The 20,883-nt window shown below is 42.5% G+C and overlaps 1 protein-coding gene across 1 annotated transcript; it reads right to left on the bottom strand.

Annotated features, from left to right (window-relative positions):
• Nucleotides 1-9: 9 nt before the first annotated feature.
• On the bottom strand, nt 10-17,345 carry mlf1 (myeloid leukemia factor 1). The gene is made up of 7 exons (XM_039654122.2): nt 17,216-17,345; nt 13,179-13,320; nt 4,634-4,711; nt 3,093-3,221; nt 2,852-3,011; nt 2,548-2,686; nt 10-872 (listed from the first exon to the last, which is right to left on the bottom strand). The coding sequence occupies exons 1-7, from the start codon at nt 17,254-17,256 to the stop codon at nt 812-814; spliced, it is 750 nt and encodes a 249-aa protein (XP_039510056.2). The 5' UTR covers nt 17,257-17,345; the 3' UTR covers nt 10-811.
• Between the last annotated feature and the right edge of the window lie 3,538 nt (nt 17,346-20,883).

The following is a 20,883-nucleotide window of genomic DNA, read 5'->3' as shown; positions in this document are numbered from 1 at the left end:
CTTTAATAATGAATTTGCCATATTATATTAATTTATTGTGATAGTATTGTCTATTGTACTCAATGTTTGTACCTCTTCAAAAGAAAAAGTGGAAGTGTGGTTTCAGGTCAAGGAAGAAAACCCTATTCGAAACATTTATATAAAAGTCTACTTTAATGCAATTTAGTTTTTTATAAAAATGTTTACAGAGGAAGTTTTTTAGAGGGCTTATGGTGAGAATAAACACACTGACAACATCAATAAGTGCATTACAGCACCGGCTCCCAACTCTGTTCTGAAACATCACACCGCATCATTTCCGGGTCCAAACGCACCTTCAAATCCCAAAATCAAACAAATCATGACGAGATCTCAGATGTGCAGACAGTAGTTATTAAAGCATTGCTGTCCGGCGGGCCGTGAGCCCAGAAGGGACAGGTCACAGGGGTCAATCTTTTTGCTGATTTGAAATGTTATTCTAATGTGAATTTGGCAGCAGTTGTTCAGATTTCAGGATTTTCCCATTGAAGTGGATATGAGTTGGTCTTGTTGCCCAGAGGAGTTGCAAACATGGCAGCAGAGTGAACAGATGAAAGGGTACAGTATTCAACAAGTCACGACTTAACCAGCGGATTATCTACCATTAAACAAACACCAGGTCTAACGCTTAATGCTTCCACTACGGACAACCATTTTAAAACATATGGTCATTATAAGAAACAAAACCTAGAAATAACTTCTGTCTAGAGCGCAGCACTAGTTTGCAGTGTGAACCAGGCGTCAGAAAGTCAATGGCAGACATGAGGACACTGTAGTTTATTCTGAATGAGCTTTAGTGCTTCTTCACGCTGGAGCCTTTAACGTTGAGCTCTTGGTAACGGGGTTTGGCATTTCTGTGAACACAAAACAGTAAAGGAACATTTTTATATTAAACAGGACAAATCGCATTTCAGTGCAACCCTAGATTCTCTTTCAGATGTGACCTTTAACATTATGGTGTCATGTGATATGGCTGTGCATGTCTCAGCTGGTCAGTTCAGCTATTTAAGGAACATACTGGCACTCGTTCAGCACAGTGATACGAGCCACCCGCCCTTCGTGAATCACACCACCAACAGTGTCACAGTGTTTTATCCTAAAACTTGTCTGTTTTCAATCTTTAAAGGAGATTTTGAATTCAGTGTGGAGTCTTGGACAAATCCTTTTACTAATATTAAATTACTAACCTTGGACGATTAGCCAAGTCATCTAAAAGCCATACATTACTGTTATGAATTTTTCTAGGATTAAGGCGAGACACTACAGGTGAATAGGGTAATTTTTTTAACTAGCACATATCAGCATGAAACTTTCCCAGGTGATTACCTACATGAAGATGAGGCATCATCTAATTAAATGTGTACTAATTTGCATATATTTTAAAAAATGAAATCTGAGTATTGGATAAAGCCAGGTTCAAAATTATTGTGTTCATTGTGTTCACATATTAGATGAGAAAAAAAATTATAGAGGGATTTATAGGTATCTACTTTTGTATATCAGAATATACTGCCAATTGCCTTAAAAAATTATTTTCTCCATGTTTTTTGGAATAAAAATGTTATATAAATCATGCTAGGAACAATATATTTACAAATCCCTCTGGAAATGTCTTCATAATATAATATAGGTACAAGACAGGAAAGTTTGGTGTATATCGGTGCTACTGAAGTGGAGATTTCAGACTTGGAGTATATGAGAGAAAAGTCATTTTGAGAAAACTGGCTTTAAAGATTTAGCATCAGCCAATGAGATTGTGCATTTAGAGTTAAATCCCCCCTTTTACTTTCACGATTGGTTGCTGATAAAAAGGAAAAGACCATATTTGGATCCGACAGCGTTGTACAGGAGAAAGAGAGCTTTCTAACGGTGTGTGTGATGACAGGGTGCAGATGTGATCGCTGAGCAGCAGGATGATTTATAACGACAACTTTTGAAGAATTTATGAGAAATCTACAGACGCAAACAGACAAAGTGTAGTAAAATAAAGCCCTAAATGTGTATTTTGACTTTTTTTCACCACATGTTATTGAAGACATATATCCAAAAATCTCAAAATTGACCAGTGAAAAGAAAACAATGTTTTTGCCTGCAGTGTCTCGCCTTAAAGGAATTTTCTCACCCAAAAACTCCTGCAACAGTTGTACGTGTGTCTCGTGAACGCGAGTACAGCTGTTGTCTGAAGCCAGTGATTAAAGCTGATAAAGTTGTAAATATGGATCCTTTTCTTCGCTTCAGAAGGCCTTTATTAGCGCCCGGAGTCGTATGGATAACTGTCATGATGGACAGATGCCATTCACTGCCATTATAAAGCTTAGAAGAGCAGGATATTTTTCAACTCCAATTGTACTCGTCTGAGAGAAGAAAGTCATAAACACCTTGGATGGCTTGAGGGCGAGTAAATCATGGGCTAATTGTAATTTTTGGGCAAACTATGCCTTTAAAATGCCTCCAGATTAAACACACAGCTCCCCTGATATGAAATGGCAGCAGCATCAGAAGTGTGTGTTGTGTGTGCCCATCTCTGACCTGTGTGTCTCCTGTGGTCCTGTGATGGCTGCTCGGTGTACGGCTCGATGTCTCGGGGCTTCCAGGCGGGACATGGGCGCAGACACATGGAATCTGGACACCTCACGCTGCCATTCCTCATCAAAGGACTGGGCCTCCGCTGAAGAGACCAAGGAAAGTCAACATTTTTCTTTACATTTTGTTTTAACTCTAATTTTTTCTGAGCATTTGCTTAAGAGTAGTAAAAGAACAGGCATCAATGCTTGCTCATCCTTCTTTACATGTTTACTTCGTCGCTTGTTTGTCTCTTTAAATCAGTCCTCACTTTCATCCATGTTCTGGAAGTCCTGGTTGAGTTCTTTCTCCCCGGTTTTCCTGTTCTCTTTCCTCTCGATGACGTGGCCTCTGTCCTGAATGTGATGGCCAATGGACATCTTTTCTTGTCCACTCTCTGAGTCCTTCAGACACTTCCTGGTCTCCTTTAGCTGAAAACACCATACATGACTTCCTAATGTTGCTCAACGGGTGTGTTTGGATGTTTGAGAGAGATTGAGAGCAGTACTCACTCCTCCGGGAGCGCAGCGGGTCTGAGATGAGGCCTGGAACACTTTCGGGGCCTCGTTTCCCATTTTAGAGTACGTCATGACAGAGGAGGAGGAAAACGAGTGGCTGTTGGAGTCTGACGCCATGTTTTCCTGAAAGAAACCGTTACAAAAACATCTGAGAAACTATCTACCAATAAATTCAGCCCAGTATTCATGTGTGACTGATTCATCAGTGTAATTACTGACCAGGTGTTCGTATGTGTGGTGAAAGATACATTACATATGCACGACAAAATTACATTTTCATTTTAAATTTGATGAAAATATGATTAAAAAAAAGAATAGATTCTATTTAAATACATCACTTTTTAAATGTCACATGTTCCATGGTAAGTGAAAATCTTGAGAGCGTACAGAATACAATTAGACATCCTTTACAATATATACACAATATACATTATAAATATACAAAAGACAATACACAATTATACACATAATATAGCTGTGCAGTGATAAGTAGGTGATGGCAGAGTTGATTAATGTGTTAAAGTGCAGTGCAGTTACTGTGCGTTCACACCAGACGCAAATAGCATCTCAAATTCACGCCTACCGCGAACGAACAACGAACGAAACGAACGAATTGACTTTGTAAAAGATTTGTTCATTTCGATGAACGAGTTCGAACAGGAGAGTCACGAACGTGCATCACAGAACAGAGCAAGGCGAGCATTTGAGCTTATAAAACTTAAACTTTGTTATTTATTTGTTTAAATGAGCGATCGTTTCGCTTGATAAGACCCTTATTCATCATCTGGTGTCGTTTAAAGCCCTTTGAACAGTTTGCACTGAAACTCTCATTTGGACCTTGAACCGTTTGGTTCCCATTGAAGTCCATTACATGGAGAAAATCCTGGAATGTTTTCATCAAAAACCTTAATTTCTTTTCGACTGAAGAAAGAAAGACATCTTGGATGACATGGGGGTGAGTAAATTATCAGCAAAAGTTTTTTTTTTCAAAAGTGAACTACTCCTTTAAGTTGTGATCCAAAAATCTGGCCGCCACATCAGAGTCTCGTCATATTTGAATTTTACTTTGTAACATGTTAAATATATTTTTTCTTACACAAACTCGTCATTTTCCTTCTGAAGGCCTTTATTAACCCCCCGGAGTTTGTTTATGATGGATGACGAACCACTCTTAAGTTTGTCAGCCATAGGAAGGTCAAACTAATTCGTTTTTGAAGCCATTATCCATACCTTTCTGAACAAGGTATCCAGCTTGAGGATCATCCCTAATAGTCAGGACTAATTATTCTTCAAAAGTAATGGAATTTTTAATGAATCAGGATAACTGAATTGCCTACAATTCCCATTCCTTCAGTTACTTTGAAAACCAGCTCATTATAAACCCCATTTTAAAAGAGCAGCATGTTTCCACGACTTTACAAGTGTTTATTAAGTTGAATTGGTGGCAGAAGGTGCATATAAACTCGCTGACACTGTGGTTCATAGAGTATTGAAGAGATGCTGGTACAATATGAGAACAGAGAGGTCAGACTTACAAAGTTTCTGTGCATCGCCTCCATCCTGTTCCTCATGCTGTCTATCATAGAGAAAGGATTGCCAAAGAAATCCAGCTCCTGTTGACATTTATCACACACATTTAGTGACATAGCAAAGAACAGAGCCAACTACTGCCATCTAGACAGCAGATATTTAAAGGAAATGTACTTGAGTTTGTATCATCACTTAATTTCCCTACATAGTTTAAATAACATTTGTCATTTAAGGACAATGTTGTATAATAACTTGTATTTTGAATTAAAATATTACACTAAAAGCTACCTGTGTGAAGCTGTGATGTTCACTGGCCTGTGTGAAGTTGCATGAAGTTGTGCTTTCAGACCTGAAATGCATTAGCAACTACTTCTGTCATGTGATATATTTCCAAGTGAAACAACAAAGAAATTGGATGGTGGGGAAAAAGATGCTTCATCTCGCCACATAATGGCCACACGCCAGACTCTCTTTACATCATGGCCGCCACGTCAGTGTCTCATCACGTCATGGCCAAAGTCTTGCCAAGTTATGGCCACACGCCAGACTCTTTACGTCATGGCCGCCACATCAGAGTCTCGTCACTTCATGGCCACACGCCAGACACTCTTTACATCATGGCCGCCACGTCAGTGTCTCGCCACATCATGGCCGCCACGTCAAAGTCTTGCCACGTTATGGCCACACGCTAGACTCTCTTTACGTCATGGCCGCCACGTCAGTGTCTCGCCACATCATGGCCGCCATGTCAAAGTCTTGCCAAGTTATGGCCACACGCCAGACACTCTTTAAATCATGGCCGCCACGTCAGTGTCTCGCCACATCATGGCCGCCACGTCAAAGTCTTGCCACGTTATGGCCACACGCCAGACTCTCTTTACGTCATGGCCGCCACACGCCAGACTCTTTACGTCATGGCCGCCACATCAGAGTCTCGTCACTTCATGGCCACACGCCAGACTCTCTTTACGTCATGGCCGCCACGTCAGTGTCTCGCCACATCATGGCCGCCACGTCAAAGTCTTGCCACGTTATGGCCACACGCTAGACTCTCTTTACGTCATGGCCGCCACGTCAGTGTCTCGCCACATCATGGCCGCCACGTCAAAGTCTTGCCACGTTATGGCCACACGCCAGACTCTTTACGTCATGGCCGCCACATCAGAGTCTCGTCACTTCATGGCCACACGCCAGACACTCTTTAAATCATGGCCGCCACGTCAGTGTCTCGTCGCGTAATGGCGAGACGGCAGACTTTTTTTTAACACCATGGCCGCCACACGCCAGACTCTCTTTACATCATGGCCGCCACACGCTAGACTCTCTTTACGTCATGGCCGCCACGTCAGTGTCTCGCCACATCATGGCCGCCACGTCAAAGTCTTGCCACGTTATGGCCACACGCCAGACTCTTTACGTCATGGCCGCCACATCAGAGTCTCGTCACTTCATGGCCACACGCCAGACACTCTTTACATCATGGCCGCCACATCAGAGTCTCGTCACATCATGGCCACACGCCAGACTCTTTACGTCATGGCCGCCACATCAGAGTCTCGTCACTTCATGGCCACACGCCAGACTCTCTTTACATCATGGCCGCCACATCAGAGTCTCGTCACATCATGGCCACACGACAGACACTCTTTACATCATGGCCGCCACGTTAGAGTCTCGTCGCGTAATGGCCAGACGGCAGAATTTTTTTTAACGCCATGGCCGCCACATGCCAGATTCTCTTTACATCATGGCCGCCACGTTAGAGTCTCGTCACATCATGGCCACACGCCAGACTCTCTTTACATCATGGCCGCCACGTTAGAGTCTCGTCACTTCATGGCCACACGCCAGACACTCTTTACATCATGGCCGCCACGTCAGTGTCTCGCCACATCATGGCCGCCACGTCAAAGTCTTGCCAAGTTATGGCCACACGCCAGACACTCTTTAAATCATGGCCGCCACGTCAGTGTCTCGCCACATCATGGCCGCCACGTCAAAGTCTTGCCACGTTATGGCCACACGCCAGACTCTCTTTACGTCATGGCCGCCACACGCCAGACTCTTTACGTCATGGCCGCCACATCAGAGTCTCGTCACTTCATGGCCACACGCCAGACTCTCTTTACGTCATGGCCGCCACGTCAGTGTCTCGCCACATCATGGCCGCCACGTCAAAGTCTTGCCACGTTATGGCCACACGCTAGACTCTCTTTACGTCATGGCCGCCACGTCAGTGTCTCGCCACATCATGGCCGCCACGTCAAAGTCTTGCCACGTTATGGCCACACGCCAGACTCTTTACGTCATGGCCGCCACATCAGAGTCTCGTCACTTCATGGCCACACGCCAGACACTCTTTAAATCATGGCCGCCACGTCAGTGTCTCGTCGCGTAATGGCGAGACGGCAGACTTTTTTTTAACACCATGGCCGCCACACGCCAGACTCTCTTTACATCATGGCCGCCACACGCTAGACTCTCTTTACGTCATGGCCGCCACGTCAGTGTCTCGCCACATCATGGCCGCCACGTCAAAGTCTTGCCACGTTATGGCCACACGCCAGACTCTTTACGTCATGGCCGCCACATCAGAGTCTCGTCACTTCATGGCCACACGCCAGACACTCTTTACATCATGGCCGCCACATCAGAGTCTCGTCACATCATGGCCACACGCCAGACTCTTTACGTCATGGCCGCCACATCAGAGTCTCGTCACTTCATGGCCACACGCCAGACTCTCTTTACATCATGGCCGCCACATCAGAGTCTCGTCACATCATGGCCACACGACAGACACTCTTTACATCATGGCCGCCACGTTAGAGTCTCGTCGCGTAATGGCCAGACGGCAGAATTTTTTTTAACGCCATGGCCGCCACATGCCAGATTCTCTTTACATCATGGCCGCCACGTTAGAGTCTCGTCACATCATGGCCACACGCCAGACTCTCTTTACATCATGGCCGCCACGTTAGAGTCTCGTCACATCATGGCCACACGCCAGACACTCTTTAAATCATGGCCGCCACGTCAGTGTCTCGCCACATCAAAGTCTTGCCACGTTATGGCCACACGACAGACACTCTTTACATCATGGCCGCCAAGTCAGTGTCTCGTCGCGTAATGGCCAGACGGCAGACTTTTTTTTAACGCCATGGCCGCCACACGCCAGACTCTCTTTACATCATGGCCGCCACGTTAGAGTCTCGTCACATCATGGCCACACGCCAGACTCTCTTTACATCATGGCCGCCACGTTAGAGTCTCGTCACATCATGGCCACACGCCAGACACTCTTTACATCATGGCCGCCACGTTAGAGTCTCGTCACATCATGGCCACACGCCAGACTCTCTTTACATCATGGCCGCCACGTTAGAGTCTCGTCACATCATGGCCACACGCCAGACACTCTTTACATCATGGCCGCCACGTTAGAGTCTCGTCACATCATGGCCACACGCCAGACACTCTTTACATCATGGCCGCCACGTTAGAGTCTCGTCACATCATGGCCACACGCCAGACACTCTTTACATCATGGCCGCCACGTCAGTGTCTCGTCGCGTAATGGCCAGACGGCAGACTTTTTTTTAACGCCATGGCCGCCACACGCCAGACTCTCTTTACATCATGGCCGCCACGTTAGAGTCTCGTCACATCATGGCCACACGCCAGACTCTCTTTACATCATGGCCGCCACGTTAGAGTCTCGTCACATCATGGCCACACGCCAGACACTCTTTACATCATGGCCGCCACGTTAGAGTCTCGTCACATCATGGCCACACGCCAGACTCTCTTTACATCATGGCCGCCACGTTAGAGTCTCGTCACATCATGGCCACACGCCAGACTCTCTTTACATCATGGCCGCCACGTTAGAGTCTCGTCACATCATGGCCACACGCCAGACACTCTTTACATCATGGCCGCCACGTTAGAGTCTCGTCACATCATGGCCACACGCCAGACACTCTTTACATCATGGCCGCCACGTTAGAGTCTCGTCACATCATGGCCACACGCCAGACACTCTTTACATCATGGCCGCCACGTCAGTGTCTCGTCGCGTAATGGCCAGACGGCAGACTTTTTTTTAACGCCATGGCCGCCACACGCCAGACTCTCTTTACATCATGGCCGCCACGTTAGAGTCTCGTCACATCATGGCCACACGCCAGACTCTCTTTACATCATGGCCGCCACGTTAGAGTCTCGTCACATCATGGCCACACGCCAGACACTCTTTACATCATGGCCGCCACGTTAGAGTCTCGTCACATCATGGCCACACGCCAGACACTCTTTACATCATGGCCGCCACGTCAGTGTCTCGTCGCGTAATGGCCAGACGGCAGACTTTTTTTTAACGCCATGGCCGCCACACGCCAGACTCTCTTTACATCATGGCCGCCACGTTAGAGTCTCGTCACATCATGGCCACACGCCAGACACTCTTTACATCATGGCCGCCACGTCAGTGTCTCGTCGCGTAATGGCCAGACGGCAGACTTTTTTTTAACGCCATGGCCGCCACACGCCAGACTCTCTTTACATCATGGCCGCCACGTTAGAGTCTCGTCACATCATGGCCACACGCCAGACTTTCTTGAAGTTATGGCTGACACGTCAGAGTCTCGTCATGGCCACACGCCAGAATCTCATCACGTTATGGCCGCCATACCGAAACCTCATCACGTCTCTTGTGTAGCTTTGTCGATGTAACCAACTGTCGAGTTTAATCAAGCCTGTTTCACGAGTTCACACTTACAAATAATCATATTAAATAGTATGCATATTTGACATGCTGTCTGAGGAGAGGGCTCAGAGCTCGGTATTTTGGTCCGAACCCAGAGGACTCTGCCCCATATTTCTTGTTTGGAAAGTAACCAGGTGAGTGTAAGGAGAGTGGTGGTGGGTGGAGGGATGCTGAAAACTGTCGAGGAACATTGGTGTGTCAACTGTGTAGGCCTCCACTTATGCTGATTGGGTAGACATGTTGATTACAGAATGCTGACTGCTGGATGGTATGACGTGATTAGATGGATCATTTGAACATGTTTCTCCCAAACTTTGTTAATAAAACATAATTTATGTCAAGCTCTCATTTCAAAGTTTAAGTTTGCTCTTGTTTTTATCTAATTCATGGTTATCTAATTCATGGTACTTTTTTAAAAAGTAAGTGTATTTCTTTTTTATAAGGGTTGTCACTTCATAAAGGTTATAACTAAATGAATGTTGTAACTTTAAAGTTTTACCATGTTTTTCCTGGAAACATTGATTCTACCATTGTTTAAATGTGATTTGCTTTATTTATTTTTACAATAAAATGATGGAGCGTTTTTAAAATTTTAAATTGGGGGATGGGAATTCTTAATGATCAAGTGGGGTATGAAGTATTTAAAACACGTTTTCACACACATATGGAATGTGTGTGAAAACATGTTTTAATATTTCTGTAACTCATGGTGCTGAAAGCTCTGAATAAGTCCCAAAATTGGTAGCTGTCACCTCTGGTTATCGCATCTAATAATGGAGAAGCAGCTCGTGTTTCTCTGAACAGTTTAGGCCAGCATTGCCTAAGTTCCTTCTTATGGTCGAGTCGATTTAAAACCATCAACACTCCTCAAGCTATTAATGCCTCTGGAGAGGACGACACCACTATCTGCTCGCCGTTGGAGTGTATTTTTAAGTGCTTCAAAATTTGCTAGAGGCCAGGTCATGTACGCTATTTTAGGTCAGCTGTGTTTAGAAGACACAACCCTGAGGTCATGACCCATTTATGCTACATGCTATCACAGCAGAGGTCTCATATTGCAGGTCTTGTGTCTCATCTGGGCAGAAGGATTATTCAACAGATGCACTGGGAAAAACACTTTTGATTTAGCAAATGACCCACACAAGAGCGCTCTTGGAAGAGGACGCAGTTCTAGGAATAATCAGAACATCAGCAACGCTTTGGACGTGACCTTAACACTGTTTCTCAGGTTACTTAATGGACACATCGGTTACTAAACTGCACATGTGACTCATAAGCGGGTTCAAAATGTTGCCAAATGTGTAGGAGTATTTTAAATGATCAAATGATGATCACCATGTGAAGTAAGCAACCGAAAAGGAAAAGTCATAGCTCGCCTTTCTTCAGTGGAGCAAACCACTCTAGGTAACAGCCAACTAGTTTAGCGAACTGCAAGTTAGTTGGCAACATTTTGAACCAGATTATGAGGGTCATGACCCATTTACGCTACATGCTATCACAGCAGAGGGTCTCGAGAGACTCGAGCACACAGTTCTGATTGCTGATTTCTGTGCTGATTTGTACTGCCAGTAGTCATAAAGCTTAAATATTCTCCCAGTGCTCAACAGAGTGCTATGCCTAGGGTGGCCAACTGTCCCGTATTAGCCGGGACGTCCCTAATATTGGGCCTAATAGATTTGTCCCATACATGTCTTATTTATTGACTATGCTGATCTAACCACTGACTAAGAGGCCGTTCACAAGTTAATTAACAGATGACACCCATCTTCCAGTCATTGGTCCACATTTCTTTTTACTCTGCAAAGCACAGAACTGGATACGTCAACATGAATGAACAAACCCATTCTGTCTATTGCTTTTTTTTACCACCTCAGAACCATGGCAGGTCTGTCCCTCAAAAGTTTATAGTATATCATTTTTAACTGGAGGAAATATGATTTTCACTTCCAGAATCCAACTGTTGCTCTATATTGTGGCATCTATTGCAACCCAACTTTGGGCCGGTTCACATATCACGTCTTTTGTGCGCTCAAGTTCGTTATTTCAAATGTAGGCACGCGGTATGCGCGCTCATAATGGAAGCGATGCGGTCGCGGTGCGACGCGCTGTTTTTTTCCATGCGCATGCGTCGCGCCGCGTCGATATAAAAACATCTCAACTTTTCAGAATACCGCAAGCGCACCATACGCACACAATAGGTCATGTGACAAGAACCAACTGAAGCGCAACCGCCCTGGCACTTTGGAGAATGCGGCACGCAAGCGTTTTCTACGCGTTTTTAGGCGCTATATGTGAATCCGGCCTTTTACACCCCTAAACAGCACGTAACAACCCAACTATGATTGGTCACTGTACGAAGGTACTGTATGTTAGCTAGTCAGATGTTTTTCTCAAAATGGCAGTTTTTGGCAGCAAAGTAGACCAGATTTCATCCTGCTAGTCAATAGGGTTGGGTATCGTTTGAATTTGAACGATTCTGATTCTGATTCCGATTCCTTGTTTCGGTTCCGGTTCCTAACGATTCTCGATTCCGATTCTTTTAAGAGGCAGGGTCAAAAAAGTTTAGCTAACCTTGCTAACCAACGGCCTTTCTGAAGGAAATACTCCTTCTGTAAAAATACTCCTTTTGTCACAAATTTTGCATTTTGCCGAGATTTCGTTATTTTTAGAAAAGTGAAGCCACACTTTGGATCGCCGACGTAAGCTACTCATGTTCGACTCGCGTGGTTATGCCAACACTTCCGGTAGACGCTTCTTCGTTGGTGTTGTTCAGCGGTTTCTTCTTCCGCTCGGCGGACTGTGAATATCGAAACTAGGAATCGAAATTTTAACTTTTGAACGATTCCGGGAAAAACGAAAAGTTAGTCCCGATTCCAATCGATACTCGATTCTCGATACCCAACCAACCCTACTAGTCAAACGTCTGGCTCCGCAGGTGCTAGCATGTAGGCTACCATCCATCCCTGACCCAAACAACCCAAACCTCATCTAAAAGCCCTGACCCATGGGTGAGCATGCTATCTTTACCGCCTCTCGCTGCGTTTACACGGGCATCAGATGAAAGAAATTAGCCGGGATAAATATACTGAGCAGAGAGAGGTGGGGAATTACAGATGGACAGGGGGACTAAGTTTAGCTGTCTGAGCTGCCAAAGTGGCCAGCTGGTCTGTGACACGCTGTCCACCGCGGGCAGGCTGTTAGCATACAGCAAGACAACAACTTAAAGCAGCATTTAGTTAAAGGTTAGAGTTAGAATATACTCCTTTATCAAGAAGATTTTTTTATATTTGGCTAGCAATAAAGCATCACTTGCCCATAGTTAGTGATCTGAACAGTCCCCTAACCTTGGGCAACTTGAGAAAGTGTGGTGTGTAACTCATCCCGCGTCACTGTTGTTGTTTGTTTTTTTACTACAAACATTCCTCAGATTATGTGTGTGGCTGAGGAGAGCGAAGTGAATCAGACACACCGTTTTGACCTGCTGGACCAGAACACAGCTGAAAATATCCCAAGGGACCCGAGCCACAGCCAGGATTGAGCAAGTAAAGGCTGTGACACACCAAACTGACATAAAAGAGCTATCATGACGAAAGATGACTGTGTTGAAGCCTTTCTGCTCCTGCGTGTCAGTAAATATCCTGGACTGTATGATAGTCATGAGCATCTAGAATGGGGAACTCCCAACTTTACTAGCCACATCTAAAAGCCATTCTGGGGTTAATGGGATCAACAATAATGGACAACACCACAGGCTGAAGAATGGAGAATAAGTTGACACTCACGTGGCCAGTGCGAGTGTTTCGGTTGGTGTTAGGTTGACCCGCGCCCCTGTCTGTGATGCTGGGCATGAAGCCCTGGCCGAAGGGGTCAGAGAAACCTCTCATCATCTGCCGCATGCGCTCATGATGCACCTGGAACAGGTCGCTGGAGAAGGACATCACACAGAAGATTAGATGAGTAAACCACACTTTGACAGTGGATCTCAACCAGTGGGTCGTGACTCGTGACAACGGGGCAGTTGCATAAACCTCTCTGTTAAAGTTTTACTATGTGGTGTGTTTAATACGCTTTAAGACAAGCCATGTGTAAATTCATAAGTCAACAGCATTGCTGAGTATTTTCTGCTTAATAGGGGTGGGCGATATAGCCTAAAAATTATATCACGATATTTCAAGAATATTTGCGATAATGATATTTATCACGATATAGAAAAAATATATATGAAACAATGTTTTATTGGTGATTGCAGCTGGCTGGCAGCAGCATTAGTGCAAAAAAAAAAAAAGTATAACATAACTCCTTATCATTTTATTTTAACAATAACTACAGTAATACATTAACAATATTAACAATAACTTCAGAAGCCTGAACAATATTGTCACCTAATAAAATTTACCTAAACTTTGAAGTACAAAAAATTTAAACAAACAGCGGCAATCCAAACAAACCTTCAAAATGTAACAGTTGCCTTGCATCTTTTTTGGATTAGCATCAAATGAGGTATACAATACCTAATTTATACAATAATTGCATAAAATCTGAACATTTAGGGAAAAAACATTTAGTGGGGAATAAATAAGAGACAATTGTAACACTAAATCTGGTAAAACTTTACACATTGCTCTTTGTATTGTACATTCATGAAAAAAACAAGGTAACAAATCAAAAGGATTAATTATTATATATAGCCTAGTCTACTATAAAATTGGGGCATGTTTAATGAGGCAGCAACATATGATCGATAGGACAGAACAAAGGCTATTAATGACAGAACAAAGGCTATTAATAATTTTTCATTGCGCAAAAGTATTATGATATGAAAGGCTCCAATATATCGCACAGCGCTTATGCGCATCCCGAGCGCTGAATGATGCGCTTGAAGCAACACGGAGTCACAGCGCGCACGCGCAGCGCGTCGAATACTCCGCACTGAACAGTTCAAAGCACAAAGGAAATAAATACATGTATAATATACAGTATCTAGCTATGCAATCGTTTATTGAGTCCTTTCTTTTAACAGTTTTACATTTCAGTTACTGTGCGCGTGATGAACAATAGTGCTCTGACTCTAGTGTTAGGTTAGACTCGGCCGGTAGAAAGTAACATGATGATTTAGTTACAGCAATAAAGTCCAGCAAGATAAAGTTGTTTTATGCGAAACCATAGACCTTTTATTTACAGATCAAATATAATAATAGTAACATTGAATCATCTTAGAAAGAGTTTAATCGTGTTGACTGTTGTACCCGAACTGCGGAAACTCTGAAGGAAGATTAGGCGAATGCAAAATGTACGCTAGTAGGGAAGTGGTGAAACGAGTTTTCATGCATATTTGACAAAAAAAATAAATTTGTGTTGTTGGAGATCTGACCTCTTGTACTCAAACAACTTCCCTACTATTGAAGTAGCTCCCTTTTTAGGAACTAAATCTTGATCTGATCCGGAGGCTGACGTACTGCTGTGTTGTTGTGCACGCACTAAGTAACGTAAATACGCCATACGTCATCATATCATCAATATCGCGATATGACAATTTTTTATCATGTAAAATTTTATACCGGTATTATCGTGGACGATATGATATGGCACAGCCCTACTGCTTAAAACTGAAAAACTCGGTTTGAAATCGCTGGTGTTTCTGACGTCACAAACGACCTTTTAACAAATCAGATCAATGTGTGATCGTCAACCAGTGGATCTCTGAGTGAGTGGAGGCAGGGCTCATTTGCATATAGAACCGCACATACTAAATGAGGCACAGATATTTAAGGATTTTTATTTAATTATGTAAATTTGTAGAACAAAAGTTACTGAGTTTTAAGACATACAATTATTTACGACAGGATGACTTTAAGATTGTGTCTGAAGGACTAGCTTTACAAACTATCTTTGGCAAGAGGTGTCCTACTTTTCCAAGTCAAAATAGACCAATCAACCCTTTTATGTAACTGACTTAAGTACTAGTACCAGAGTTGAAGATAAAATGTAGATGACTAACTTTTAAGACTAGTTTAACTGGTTTATGCAACTGCCACTGATGTCAACATGGACATGACAAGTGTGACATGCTCTCAAAAACTATGAACCAAAGAAACACAATAAGACTACTTTAAAGGGGTCATATGATGCGATCTCTTGTTTTCATTTTTCTTTAATGTGTTATGCTTGTGCATGCATAAGATCTGCAGAGTTACAAAGCTCACAGTCTCAAACCAAGGAGTGAAGAACAAAGCTTTGTTTACAAAAGAAATAATAGGTTAGCAATTAGGCTAAATGTTACATCGCGGACATGAAAACCTCTGGATCTGTGGAGAATGAGAGATGTGCGAGAGCCCATAAATGTAAGCGTTGTTGGCTTTGTATTGTGTTTAGCGATGTCGTCTCCCGATTATCAGCGAATTTAACTATATCCCATTAGTTATTCCACTGAACATGCAATCTCTGGTTTCTTTTCCCAGATGTTCACTCACATTGTCGCAGGGGATTATAAACGTTTCTTTGTTTGGTTCTCTTCTAAGTAGGCCTATTATATTCGCATCCTTTACTGTGGTAAAGTAGAGCACACTGTAGGACAGATAGCCTAGCTTTTTACTTGTCAAGTTTATTTGTAAAGTGTGTTTGACACACGCGGGTGATTTTAGTTTGGCTTTCTCTGGCAGCGCAAAACCAAGCATAGCGTAACTGTCTTGGCCTTGTGGAGGATCAGTGGAGGAGGAGCAACAATAATGTACAGTACGTGTAAAATAATGACTTTTAACCAAAAACCACTTTGCATTAAACCAAATACACAGAATAATGTCCTTCTTAAAACCATATGACCCTTTTAAACCCAGCTTTACTTGCAGTGAAGATAAAGAAGTGGTCCATTCGCCCATTGAGACTGTGCCATGCTTATAATTTCCCAAACTGTTGTGCCAGTGTAGTTTATGGTAATACTACTAGACTTTAATGTTAGTCTCAAAGACATGTGTGTTAACAGTCACAGTGCGTCGCATGCATCGGGGACACGAGTGCCTACCTTGAGGAGCTATTTTAGAACGGAAAGAAGAGAGACAAGAAACATCATTGCACTTTCTATTTACAGCATAATGGCATAAAGTGGCTTCCTAACCAAGACCTCGGACAGATCTGAGATCACATTAAACACTAACTCATATGAAAGGGCACAGTAATTATAGGTGTGGGCTAGACTTTATTTGAAGGTGTCCTTTATACAGTGTAAATATACATTAAGTACTATGTATTATTAATTAACTACTTGTACTTACTATGGGTTTAGGGTTAGAGGTGTGTAACAATTACAATGTATGCTCAAGTTATTAGAAACTATAGTAAAACGGTTTGTAGTCAAACAAACGTCAATGGCTACTGTCAACTGTTTGTTAACAATATTCTTCACAATATCTTTGTCTGTGTTCAGTAGAATAAAGAAACTTGTAAGCACATGAGGCTGAGTATTTTTGGGTGGACTAACGTTATCCCTTTAACTAAGGAGCGAAAAATTATTGCACTATTAACGTTAAAGAGCAAATTTACAGAGCAAACAGTGTAAACTAACTTATATCAGTCAGCATACAGATCATCTTCTAAACCATAAAACACTTAGTAAACCAAGCACTACTAATGAAATTAAAACTATATATATTTTGAATTATGAGGATTTTGAATCATGACTCACTGAACCTAATTTACAAATAGCTCATAATTTGCTGATTTCGAAATTATTCCAAAATGAGGTCTCACACAATTACAATGTAATATTTTCACATTTCTAAATAAAGAAAACAAGATGTTGAAAATAAAAGTTCATAAGACTTACGAAAAGAAAGGGTCTTCGTCGAACTGGAGTCTGTTGAACATGTTGCCGTTGAACTGAACTGAGGCAGTCAGACCGTTGCTGTTGCTATCGAGACCCACGCGCTGAGGCGGAGAGAGCACGTGACCCACTCTGAGCCCTGCGATTGGCTGAGTCCTGAACTCTTCTTCTCTACAAGCATACATATTTAATCCGATTTCTCTGCCATTGCCATGCACATACTTGCTTCCCCTGCATATAATGTTTTATTATTGTTTATTGCATATATGTATTGCACTGTTCTTTCACTCATATACTGTACACGTATAGTGTAAACCATGTATATTGCATATGTATATTGGTTTTTGGAGTAACTGAAATGCTACTTTGATCTGTAAAGTAACTAAAACTACAATAGAGGTCATCTGTTAGTTAACATTATGCATTATATCTGTACAGAAATGCATCAGGTGTCCTGCAGATGAAGATTGGCAGTGTCTCGCAGTTATTCTCATGTCTAAAGCAGGTGTGTGTGTGTGTGTGTGTGTGTGTGTGTGAGAACATCCAAGCCAGAGAGAGACCCGATCCTCAGACATCTGTCAGACGGAGAGGCCTGGCGTTTCTCACAGCACACACTTTCTGTCAATAACATACCAGCGCACAGACATGCAGTGTGATGTGTCTGCATACATGACCCACAAAACAAAGGCTCACTCGTACTCTGTGTGCTGTAATTCAATGCCAGTGCTTTGAGCCACATGATCTTTCTTTAATGCGGGTATGTTGAATATTATTGAATAATAGATTGATCTACAATCAGCATTATTGAGCTGGACAGACTCTCTCCACAGTAACATTTAAATGCTAACAGGAGAATATGGCAATAGCAGAGACACGACACACACTTTCTAGCATCTTCCACACACGACACACACTTTCCAGCATTTTCCAGCATGTCCACTGTTTAGAGGAACGAGGCCATCTAGTGACTCCAGTCTGAACACACAGGCTGTGTCTCAAATCCTCCATATCCTGAAATAGGGCACTGTTTAAAGGGATAGTTCACTTTGAAATACATTTCTTATATGTTTTAGCTTTCCTCAAGGGCATCCAAGATAGGTAGGTGTCTTTGTTTCGACAGTATTTTCAATTTTGACATTTTTAGGTCAAACCATTTTGTCTGTCAGTCATGTAAAGCAGGTACTTACAATATAAAGCAGGTACTAACTGTACTTACAATGTGTACTTACATTGACTCGTAAATGTAAGTACACATTGAGGGCCTAAGACATGAAATGAGCGATTTTTGTGAAAAAACAAACAGTATTTATATAGTTTTTTACCTCTTGTTACCACAGCCACATCCAACTGACCGGTTTGTAACGTGCTTTTGTTATAGTTCTGTCTGGTGTGAGCACATGGCTTGTCATGCGTTTACTTGTCTCATGTGCTCGGCTGTCGATTGTCTAGCCCCTCCCACTTTGTTACCTAATTAGTGAATCATTTGCCCCACCTGTCCACCTCATTACCCTCTTTTGTTTGCTTCCCTATTTAGTCTCTCTGTGTTTGTTCCATCACTGTGTGTATCCTCGTGTTTCTGGTTTTCCTGCCAAAGGCAAGGTTGGAGATGCCTGTCTTTAGTTTTGTTTTATTTTACCACTTAATTAAAGATCCTTCATTTCCTGCACTTGAACTTACTTCACCTTTATTATATCATGCAAAACTAGTCCCGTCCCAATCAATCAATCAATCAAATTTTATTTGTTGTGTGCCTTAGATAAAAGGTGCACAAGGCTCTCCAGTAAAACATCAACAATATATAAAAACATAAGTGTACATAAAGCAATTGAATCGAGACAGAAGCTACATGTTAAAAGCTTGTCTAAATAGATGTGTTTTCAACTGCGATTTAAAAGTACTCAATGTAGTAATACTTTCTTAGGTCAGGTTGAAGTGCGTTGGGCCTTGGACGGCAAATGACCGACCTCCAAACTTCTTATATTTGAACTTGGGTGTCACCAAAAAGAGGTGTATTCAGAGGAGCGCAGGGTTCTGACTGGTTGATAGACCGTTAATAGTTCTGCGAGGTAGGCCGGGGCCATACCATTGATGGCCTTGAACACGAACAGCAGAACCTTATCCTCCACCCTAAACCGCACCGGAAGCCAGTGGAGCGAGAAATTATGTCTGTGAGTGGACATAAGTGTAAAAGTTCACTACAGAGCTACTGGAGGCCAAACTTAAAACAAAGAAAGCACTGGAGGGACATTCTTGCTGCAACAGAAAACACCGCTGACAGCGCTGAGCCCCAACTAAAGAGGAGGTTAAATATCACCACAGTGGAGCCGATTGAAATGAGTCAAATATTTAATGCGTGCGCAATAAATGGAGATGTTCAAATAAATTTAAATAAACAACAATCAATAAAGTATTTCTTGTACAGCATTTTAGCAACTAAATTAATAACTAGATTAAAGACCTAACTGTTATCAAAATATGTGCCCTTGTGTTTTTATTTTTATTTTATTTGTTATTTTGCTGAGAGATAAGCTATGCCTTTTATGTGTGAGGAAATTTCACAAATTTTGTGTTGTAAAAAAATAAAAGAATGAGACAAAGTTTGAGAATGGTTTGTTGTTTTTATTTGAGCTTTCCTGCATATTACACATCGTTGTTGTTCACAGTCGGGGACTATATTTTTCTAGCGGAAGGAATGTTTTTATTGATTTAACTACATGAATAAATTATTTTTTACTTTAATATTGTGTGGCAACCTTTTTAAAAAAGCAATACGGTACTCGAGGCAAGTGCTGTATCGAATAAGTAAAGGCTGAAGGGGTTCCAACAACGCCCTTCAGCCGTCACTTATTCACGATACAGCACAGCCTCTCGTACCTTATTGCTTACATAATACGACCAATTTTGTGAGTTTGTGTCTTCGGTCTATATTTTGTTTGGTTTACATCTGTATGTCAGTTCTTCAGCTTCTCCAAAGAGCTGAGACGGGGTCTAGTGTCCGTGTTTTCCTTCCCACGAGGAGCTCGGCCGGACTGTGGCCATTGGCCAGAGGAGATGCTCGTGAGCCGTACGTGCGAGGTAGGGATCACTTGACTTTCAGAAGAGGTTCTTGATTGGTCTTCACAGCTCACTCCGCCTCTCCGTCGCGCTGCGGAAAATGAGGAATCGCTGACGCATGGTTGAAACACTCTGAAGCAAATTGTGGCCCATTGTCTGAGCACACCACCTATGGCAGGGTTCCTCAATTAATTTTTACCAAGGGCCAAATTCTGCTGACAATACAGAGCCAAGGGCCACCAACCACAATGTTATGACCTCAAAGTTTTCTCTGCTATTTTTGTTGTTGTTGTTTTGTTAAAAAGAGTCACAAATCACCACATAGCCCAATTATTCTATTTTTATTTATTTTTATGTATTATTTTCTTTTTCAAACGAGTCTGTTTTATTCAAGAAATTTTGAGCAGATGTTAAAATGGCGTTTGATATTGTCAGACTCTGCGTGCATAGCAAACACGTTGGCTTTGTGTTGTGGTGGTCAGGCAAAATAAAACAAAATTGTTCAGTCCATTCAGATTTGAATCATCTGTTTGCTGTGTCCACTTTTCTTTTCTTCGCACTTGCCATATTTCCGTTGCGCGCGAATGCCTAGATACTTTTTTTTGAATTTTTGCTTA

This window comes from Pimephales promelas, chromosome 16 (genome assembly GCF_988280905.1).
Source record: "Pimephales promelas chromosome 16, fPimPro1.hap1.1, whole genome shotgun sequence".
Classification (NCBI taxonomy): Eukaryota; Metazoa; Chordata; class Actinopteri; order Cypriniformes; family Leuciscidae; genus Pimephales; species Pimephales promelas.
This window is presented reverse-complemented; position numbering and strand designations above follow the sequence as displayed.